Source organism: Salvia hispanica, chromosome 3 (assembly GCF_023119035.1).
Source record: "Salvia hispanica cultivar TCC Black 2014 chromosome 3, UniMelb_Shisp_WGS_1.0, whole genome shotgun sequence".
Taxonomy (NCBI): Eukaryota; Viridiplantae; Streptophyta; class Magnoliopsida; order Lamiales; family Lamiaceae; genus Salvia; species Salvia hispanica.
In genome coordinates, this window is record NC_062967.1 from 19,829,521 (window position 1) to 19,838,757 (window position 9,237).

Here is a 9,237-nt window from a genome sequence, read left to right on the forward strand (position 1 = left end):
CCATGTAAGTTCAATTTCAATGTAATTGGACAACACCAGAAAATGAAGAACAGAAACCTTAGGTTGGAGACGAGTTATATTCCCATTCCATTTGCAAGCAATCAAAGGAGTTATAAATTTTTATTGACGAACAAAATTGAATAGGCAGAAGTAAAATTTTGTAATTAGCAAACAAGATTGGACAAACGAAATTATATTTATGCAATAAAGTGGGAAATTACAAAATACAATCTAAAAATAATAATAGTTGCTCCTATGACCGTCGAGCCACGACCGGAGTCGATGCTCCGCCACTGTTGCTACTACTATTCTCTAACGTTGGTCTCAATTGATCAATATAAATATCGCACTAAAACATACTACTTCCTCCGTCCCATTCTAAGTGAATCATTTTTCTTTTTAAGATTTCCCAATGACATATTTTCTATAAATAAAAACACTCTCTCTCTACTTTTTCCTTCGCTCTCCACTTAACTCACAAAATAGATAAAATTCTATGCCGGAATAAAAATATTCCACTTTTAGAGTAGGACAGGAGTATAATGATAATTAAAAGAGTACAAAAATAAGATCAGGCACAGGAAAGACAAAATTGTGCCAAGAAAATCTGCTGCAACCATAAATTATCAACTTTAATGAAGTCTCAGAACACATCCTAAATTACTAATATACCAAAAATACTGCCTTGATGAATGTAGAAGTTGAAGAACATCCATACAGGGAATCTGGAAGCTCAGATTTCTAAAAAAGCAATAGAATATGACAATAGTGATAAATAAAATGTAAGACAGATGGAAAAGGAAAGAATAACAAAAACATTTTTCAACTGCCAGCCTCAAATATACAGAGATCCCAGGCCTGAAGATGACTCGTTGAGCTCGACTCTTGTCCTTCGATACTCAACGTACAAACAATCTTGAGGGGTCTAGCTCAACATCTGAATGGGCCGGAAAGAGTTGACTCTTAATTTCCAAATAATCTAAAATCAATTCATAGTTGAAGCTGCAACAAAACATACATTACCTTTTTTCAGGCACCACTACCAGAATAGGAAACTATCAGTGGTTGTGTGGAATCTCTTGTTGATGGCTTTGTGTAATACCAGAACAAACACAATTGTATTGTTGCCAAAACAGTTCCAATCCCGTTGGGGACCTGAAATATACGCGAAGAAGAGGATCGAATCTTACAGACTCGCAACGACTAGAATAAAATATCATTTAATTAAACCAGCTATGCCATCAAGAATAAGAAGAGATCTTACGTATATAAATGGATCGAAATTGAATAAACCGTATAAGAGAAACGATGTGCTCATCAAGAACGTGCAGAGGGACAGATGAAACGGCATGAATTCAACGCTTTTTGTTCTAATCACCAAATTCTGCCAAAAAAAACCATCAAGAAACTAGGCTATGCTACAGATAAGTATTATTCAAAGAAGATTAAAGGCTTCACGTACGATTATAAACAACGGTGAAGCAAACATAGATACGAGGGCAGCACAGCTTAGAAATCCAACGGTCAGATGGCGGACTTCAAAGTCACTCATGAGCAAGCTTCCCACTGCAATAGCTGCAAACACTATGAAAACTGACAAAAGCAGCCCTAACATCCTCAACTGCAGGGAAATTCACATTACAGATTCAAAATTTCGTAACCTATTGAGATCAGAGGCTGAAAATACGAAGACTGTCAAAGCAATAACCTTTCTATTCTTTTCAGCGTGTACTATGAAGATAGCGATGTACACTAGCTGGAAAACTCCACCAACTGAATTGACTGTTGTGACAAGCAAGTTGTCAGTCGAGATCATTGGCAAACCATACCAAGCAGTGATCAAGCAGTTCAAGAGAGTGTAGATGTAAGGCAGCCCCGAGAACTGCTCTGTTGACTCGTTCCTAATAATTCTCCTGAACGTAGGCCTGCAGAAAATGATTGAAACAACCATACACAAACTTGGCATTGCTGATTAAAATTTGTCCTTCCTACATAGTTTCAATCTAAACAATTCGAGTAAAATGGATGTCAGGAGCGGGAAATACTCACACAGGAGATAGAAATAGTCCGAAAGCAAAGATATTCCCTGCAGCACAGTCGAAGCAATTCATGAGAGTCCGGACCAAGTTTAGCAGAAGGGGACTACAAGTCTCAATCTTTTCCTTATCTCTATTGTTTCCTATCTTAGTTTCTTAAATAGAATTTGATCTTAGTTTGGATATTCTTATGCTTTAAAGCAAGTAGGCTGTATAAGGAGCTAGTGCTATCACTTTCTTTATCATTCATTCCCTTCCCTAAGCTATCAACCAAAAACAAAATGCTACAATTTGCATAAAAAAATGCAACACAAAATCAAACTTTATGTTTTTCTCTGAAACACATCTTTTTTTAGCATTGCATTAAAACAAACAATGTAGGGGTTGTTCGGTTTGCAAGATCGTATCACGGGATTAAATATGTAGAGTTCGTTGTTCATGCTATTGAATCCCAGAAATCCATCTAAGATGGATAATCATGTCATAATTAGTCATAGCCAAATCCCCTCCAATTAAAATAATCTCACAACTTAATCCTAGATTATATCTCTTAGATTATATCTAGTAGTACTATTTTATCCAGAAAACCGAACACCACTGTACTTGTCTAGATTAACGAATCAAACCCCATACTTGGCATTCACCATAACCAAATTCTTGATAATTCAGATATCGAATTAAAGATATTTCCTCCCAAATTATAAGAAATTTGGTATTACCAAAGAAGGTTTAGACTTTAATGGTAAATAACTACATAAACTCATTCAATCCTTTTTAATAAAGTTAATGTGGCCACTAATATCATGGAACTTTCAAAAAGTTTGGGTTCTTCCCGTGAATTTCCAATTTGGCATATAATATCACGAACTTTACCCGAGTTTGTTATTTTTCACGAACGAATTATTTTTGGATATATTAATGGATTGAAGAACAATTTTGGAGGGTGTGCTTCAAGCAAAACTATCCTCAAAGATTGAAGATCTCGAAGCTCTCGAATTTGTTGTCAAGAAATGAAGAAAAAAAAATCTGTATCATGATATTACTTTCTGGAATTTTGTTTGCCGGTGGAAAATAACGTACTCGGATAAAGGATATTATTTGCCAAGATAAAAGTTCATGGAAAAAATCTCAACTTTTTGAAAGTTCCACGTGCTAACAAAACAACCATAGAAACGAACAGAAAGGAAAAACCCATGAACCACAAAGTAAAATTGAAAGCAAAATACAAACATAAAGGAGTAGGAGTTAAAATACCTGCAATTCCAGCTGCATCTTTGCAGGCTGTGAGCACTTGAATCGAACCCAGAAAATCCATCTAGGTTTTTTAGTCTCTGCTCAAAAACAAATGGTAGTCAATTTCATCAATAACTCAAAAGGCTTCATATATATTGTGGACCATTCAAATCAAAGTCTCTCTCAAAATATCTTCTACTTGTTGTAAGTTGTCTATCTGTTTCCAGCCAAGCAGAAATTATGGAGTGAAATCAACCTGAAATGTTAAACCCTCACACATTTAAAAGGCGGAAGGATCACAGGTTTAGTATAGTTGAGTTTTGTCAGCTGCTCACACATAATCTATTGGGATCGGAGATTCGGAGTTCTCCATTAATATAAGTGGAATGATTAAGAGCACGTTTTATTTATTTGTCTTTTCTTCCAGCTCTATAATTTTGTGACCACAATTAATCATCATTTTGCCAAATCATATATCCTATAAAAATAGGCTGAAATTCTTTTTTCATTCGTGTTATAAAAATAATTCATGTCAAAAACTTTTTTTTTTCTTTATTATTGATGGCCTTATTATCCATTATATTATTTTAGCTGTTTTTTTTCTTCTCTCACTTTACCTATTTCAAAAAAAAATTGTGTTTCCCAAATAATTTATTTCTATAAAAAGGATGAAGTATTATAGAGTAATTAGATAAGAAACTAATTTGTTGGAGAAATAATATTTTAGTTAATACTTTTTTATATATGTTCTTCATTTAATAGAGATTAATATAAGGTCGTTCGTCCCATAGATATAGAGCATATTTCTTTCTTTTTTTCGTCCAATACAAATAGTCCATATCCATTTATGAAAATCTTTCTCCTTCTCTTTTACTTTATTTTTATGGACCCCATCATCCATTACACAATTTCAACAATTTTTTCTCATTCTCTCTTACTTTACCAATTACGCAGTAAAACTCGTGTTAAACTCATATGTCCTATTTATATATGACAGAGGGAGTATTTTGTTTATCATTTCTCATGATAGGTCAGGTTAATCAACATATCCAACCAACTTCCGTACTTTTTTTTATCCTACTTGACACTAGAAAATAAATGTGGTTTTCTACGTAGCTTTTTATCATATAGTCACTAACTTAAAAATTAATCTAAAATATCATAAATATTTCACAGTTGTCCAATTATTCGTAAGATTTTTGCCGAAGATGTCATACTTGGGCTGGGTTGAGAAATAACAAACAAAATACTCCCTCCGTCCCACAAAGATTGTCTCACTTTGACCGGGCACGGGTTTTAAAAAATGTAATGAAAAATGAGTTGAAAAGGTTAGTGAAATGTGGGTCATACTTTTATATATTAGTTTTATAATAAAATGTGAGTAGGAATGAGTTAGTGGAATATGAGGTCCACTACCATAAATGGTAAAATGTGAAATGGGACAAACTTTGTGGGACGGACGAGAATGGAAAAGTGGGACAATCTTTGTTTGTGGGACGGAGGGAGTATAAAGATTGTGATATTTTAGACCAATTTTAATGTTCATGGAAAATACTAAAATCTAGCAAAAGTTGATGGTCTTAGGGGCCAATTTTTCAATTTTTTATACTCCCTCCGTCCATAAAAAAATAGTCCTATTTTAGTCTTATTTTTTTCAGTTTGGGATGTCCACCGAAAATAGTCTCATTTCTTACAATGGAAAGTTTCTCTCTCATATTTTTCCCATATTTTTCTCTCCTCTATTATACTTTACCACTTTTTCTCATTTTCTCTTATTTTATCAAGTTTTTCTCCTTCACTCTCTTATTTTACCTATTTCTCATTAAAACTCGTGTAATCCATAAATAAGACTATTTTTTTTGGACGGAAGAAATAGTATCATCAAACATTATATTTGAAATTAGAAACTCCAATAATTTAAACAATCATTTAAATATCTAATCTTTGTTATCGGTTATCCTATCTATAAAACGGTTGTTCAAAAAATTTGTATCCTCCATAATTTATTCAATCCAATGGTTGAGTCTCTCCAAAATCAATCACATCAGGTGTATTGCTCACCTTGATCTATAATTGGGAAGGATGAAAAGTGCAAATTTTAATAGAGGTAAATGATTGTTCCATTCTTTTCGCCGCTCCTTGTCTTAACCATTCACTTCTCTCTCCCATTTCAATCTTCTCTCCCCCTTTTCTTCCCCTATTTCCATGTCCGAGTCATTATCGCAGATTAAACGTGAGTTTCTTTCACCCTGCATTCATTCAACTCTTTAATTTCTGCTATTGACTCTGTATTCAATGTTATATGCGATGATCTAATTGGATCCATGAGATTGATCTAGGGTTCTATTGTGATGATTTCAAAAATAATTGAATGCGAATTTGATTCATCCATCATTTAACATCCATTTAAAAGAATTAAACTCGATATGTAATGTGAATCATATTTTTGTTATGGATGTGAATTACCTAAATTATGATCTTAGCTGATTTTTCTTTAGGCAGATGCTATCCTAGTATGAAAACATGGTTGCTTTTCTGCTGTAGATACTAAGCAACAATGTCGAACTTTACACCGAAAAACATCCTCATCACTGGGGCTGCCGGATTCATCGCTTCACATGTCGCAAACAGGCTTATACGAAACTATCCCGAATACAAGATTGTCGTGCTCGACAAGCTTGATTACTGCTCCAATCTCAAGAACCTCCTTCCTTCCAAATCCTCTCCCAACTTCAAGTTTGTCAAGGGAGACATCGGTAGCGCTGACCTTGTCAATTACCTTCTCGTCGCTGAGAACATTGACACTATAATGCATTTCGCTGCCCAAACCCATGTTGACAATTCCTTTGGTAACAGTTTCGAGTTCACCAAGAATAACATTTATGGCACTCATGTGCTCTTGGAGGCGTGCAAGGTAACCGGACAGATTAGAAGGTTTATCCATGTTAGCACGGATGAGGTCTATGGAGAGACTGAGGAGGATGCTATTGTTGGGAACCACGAGGCCTCGCAGCTCCTTCCGACCAACCCTTACTCAGCAACAAAGGCTGGGGCTGAGATGCTCGTTATGGCATATGGTAGATCTTATGGATTGCCTGTTATTACCACGAGAGGTAATAATGTTTATGGCCCCAATCAGTTTCCGGAAAAGTTAATTCCTAAGTTCATTCTCTTGGCCATGAGAGGGAAAACACTTCCCATCCATGGTGATGGATCCAACGTTCGAAGTTACCTCTATTGTGAGGATGTTGCCGAAGCCTTTGAGGTTGTTCTCCACAAGGGAGAAGTTGGTCATGTTTACAACATTGGGACGAAGAGGGAGAGGAGGGTGATCGATGTAGCCAGCGACATGTGCAAGCTGTTCAAGATGGACCCCGACAAGGTCATTGAGTTCGTGGATAACAGGCCTTTTAATGATCAACGGTACTTCCTAGACGACCAGAAGCTGAAGGAGTTAGGTTGGTCAGAGAGGACCCCATGGGAGGAGGGTTTGAAGAAGACAATTGAGTGGTACACCAGCAATCCTGATTGGTGGGGTGATGTATCCGGTGCACTGCTTCCTCATCCTAGAATGCTGATGATGCCTGGTGGAATCGAGAGGCATTTTGACGGAGCTGAGCAGTACGAGTCTGGGAAGTCCGAATTCACTGCTAACTCTACTCAGAAGATGGTGTTGCCGCCTTCCAAGACTGGCCAATCAATGGAGAAACCGGCCTTCCGGTTCTTGATATATGGCAGGACGGGGTGGATTGGTGGTTTGCTCGGAAAATTGTGTGAGAAACAGGAGATAGCGTATGAGTATGGAAAGGGGCGTCTTGAGAATCGCCACCAGGTTTTGGCCGACATTAATGCTGTGAAGCCTACACATGTTCTGAATGCAGCTGGTTTAACTGGTAGACCCAACGTCGATTGGTGTGAAAGCCATAAGACTGAGACTATTCGTGTCAATGTTGCTGGCACGCTGACCTTGGCCGATGTATGCAGAGAGAACGGACTCCTGATGCTGAATTTTGCCACTGGCTGCATCTTTGAATACGATGCTGCGCACCCTGAGGGTTCTGGCATTGGATACAAGGAGGAAGACACACCCAATTTCATCGGATCTTTCTATTCCAAGACGAAGGCGATGGTAATATTTTGTTTAGGTTGCAGCCTAGTGCAAATTACTTGTCATATATTTGCATGCTAACTTTTGGTGTGCACTCTATCAGGTGGAATCGCTCTTGAAAGAATACGACAACGTCTGCACGCTGAGAGTCCGGATGCCGATATCTTCAGACCTGAGCAACCCGCGCAATTTCGTTACCAAGATCTCGAAGTACAACAAGGTGGTTAACATCCCTAACAGCATGACAATCTTGGATGAGCTTCTTCCAATTGCAATTGAGATGGCAAAACGAAACCTCAGAGGCATCTGGAACTTCACCAACCCGGGTGTCGTCAGCCACAACGAGGTGCTGGAGATGTACAAGCAATATATTGACCCGGATTTCAAGTACGCCAATTTCACCCTCGAGGAACAAGCAAAGGTCATTGTTGCTGCCAGAAGCAACAACGAGATGGACGCGTCTAAACTGAAGAAAGAGTTCCCCGAGTTGCTCTCGATCAAGGAGTCGTTGATCAAGTACGTGTTTGAACCAAACAGGAAGACCCCACCCAAGTGAAGTGTCGTTATCTATGTGAGCTGCCTGCATTTTGGTCTAGATTATCTTTGATCAATTTCTCTGTATGTTAGCGTTAGTTTGATGTTTAGAAATATGCCCTTCATTTTGCATTTGTGGATCAGCTGATTAGATTTATATACATAAGAATATATGCTTGTATTGTTCATTTGTTGGTCCATCACTCTTGCTAGATGAGGCTATTATATTGATTTCATGTTTCCAATCCCTAGAGTAATTTCCATGAATTTTATTTTTAGCCTTTTGTTTGGAATGACCCAAAAACTTTGCGCTCTTGTATTTAATTATCGTACTACACACCATTTTGGCTCGGCACGAGTTTTAAGAAATTGTTTGACTTTATGAAGAAAAGTAAAGGGAGAAAGTGATTGGAATGTGAGAGCTATTTAAAGTATTAGTTTTATATTGGATTGTGAGTGTAAAAAGTTGGTGGGATGTGAGATCCACATACTAAAAGTGGAATAAAGTAAATAGTTCTATAAATTGTGACAACAAAAATGGTAAAAGGGTTCTTTAAATCGTGGACAGAGGGAGTAGATTGCAAGGGAGACAATTAAGTTTTTAGGCCAAAATATGTTCGAATAACGTACTACTCCCCCGTCCGCCATTTAAAGATGCATTTTAATTCGACATGAGTTTTTAAAAATTGTTTGATTTTATAAAAAAAAGAGTAAAAAATGTTAGTGGAGATTGTCTCATTTTTATATATTAATTTCATACTTGAATGTGAGTGTAACGAGTTTGTGAAATATATAATCCCCTATTACTAAAGATTGTTTAAAGCATGCCTTTAATTTGCAGCACGAGGACTTCCATAATTAAAAAAACACACATTACTAATAATGTGTGTTTAGTCCGCGTCACCTGCATGCGCGTGCATCGTGTGGCTTCCACGTGTCGGTAGGCGGCCTTTCCTTAATAATAAGTCATAGTTTTATCATAAAATCAATATTTTGATTTTATTTTTACCGATAAACACAAAAATATTAATTGTCTTTTCAAATCTCCCTTCTATAGATATTAGATACCCTACTTCTTCCACTTCGTTTACACCTAAATTTCATTTTCTTCTTCAATTTCTTCTTATTTTTCTTTCAAATTGACACATTATTCTCAAATTTTTCTATTTTTCCAAATTCTATAATATCAAATTGCTACAAACAAGTCAAACAATGAATTATACGCGCATATAACTTGCCCCAACACTATCATTCACATGAATCCAAGCCACCAAACCATGGTATGTATATGTCTAAAAGTAATGCATATTAGCTTATGCATAAATA

General features: G+C 36.6%; 2 protein-coding genes across 4 annotated transcripts; one reads left to right on the forward strand and one right to left on the reverse strand.

Moving 5' to 3' along the window:
- Nucleotides 1-660: 660 nt before the first annotated feature.
- LOC125212003 (bidirectional sugar transporter SWEET2) lies at nucleotides 661-3,592 on the reverse strand. The gene is made up of 8 exons (XM_048112003.1): nucleotides 3,526-3,592; nucleotides 3,291-3,367; nucleotides 2,050-2,086; nucleotides 1,709-1,925; nucleotides 1,463-1,621; nucleotides 1,265-1,384; nucleotides 1,024-1,155; nucleotides 661-937 (listed from the first exon to the last, which is right to left on the reverse strand). Exons 2-7 carry the CDS (start codon nucleotides 3,349-3,351, stop codon nucleotides 1,030-1,032), a joined length of 720 nt encoding a protein of 239 aa, XP_047967960.1. The 5' UTR covers nucleotides 3,352-3,367; nucleotides 3,526-3,592; the 3' UTR covers nucleotides 661-937; nucleotides 1,024-1,029.
- A 1,658-nt stretch (nucleotides 3,593-5,250) lies between these two features.
- On the forward strand, nucleotides 5,251-8,156 carry LOC125215159 (trifunctional UDP-glucose 4,6-dehydratase/UDP-4-keto-6-deoxy-D-glucose 3,5-epimerase/UDP-4-keto-L-rhamnose-reductase RHM1-like). Of its 3 annotated transcripts, none has more exons than XM_048116492.1 (3): nucleotides 5,251-5,376; nucleotides 5,814-7,398; nucleotides 7,481-8,156. In XM_048116492.1, the coding sequence occupies exons 2-3, from the start codon at nucleotides 5,827-5,829 to the stop codon at nucleotides 7,931-7,933; spliced, it is 2,025 nt and encodes a 674-aa protein (XP_047972449.1). In that variant the 5' UTR covers nucleotides 5,251-5,376; nucleotides 5,814-5,826; the 3' UTR covers nucleotides 7,934-8,156. The 3 variants fall into 3 exon arrangements, with proteins under 3 accessions (XP_047972449.1, XP_047972448.1, XP_047972450.1); XM_048116491.1 differs by having other exon boundaries at nucleotides 5,362-5,502; XM_048116493.1 differs by lacking the exon at nucleotides 5,251-5,376 and adding an exon at nucleotides 5,399-5,502 and having other exon boundaries at nucleotides 5,768-7,398.
- Nucleotides 8,157-9,237: the final 1,081 nt, after the last annotated feature.

Bases quoted from the DNA above. Each gene is read 5' to 3' on its own strand.
- LOC125212003 (XM_048112003.1), bottom strand. From the start codon at position 3,351: ATGGATTTTCTGGGTTCGATTCAAGTGCTCACAGCCTGCAAAGATGCA. The intron at 2,087-3,290 runs GTATTTTAACTC...ACTGTGCTGCAG, and splicing joins AGATGCAGCTGGAATTGCAG to GGAATATCTTTGCTTTCGGA. The intron at 1,385-1,462 runs GTACGTGAAGCC...TTTTTTTGGCAG, and splicing joins CTTCACCGTTGTTTATAATC to AATTTGGTGATTAGAACAAA.
- LOC125215159 (XM_048116492.1), top strand. From the start codon at position 5,827: ATGTCGAACTTTACACCGAAAAACATCCTCATCACTGGGGCTGCCGGA. The intron at 7,399-7,480 runs GTAATATTTTGT...GCACTCTATCAG, and splicing joins ATTCCAAGACGAAGGCGATG to GTGGAATCGCTCTTGAAAGA.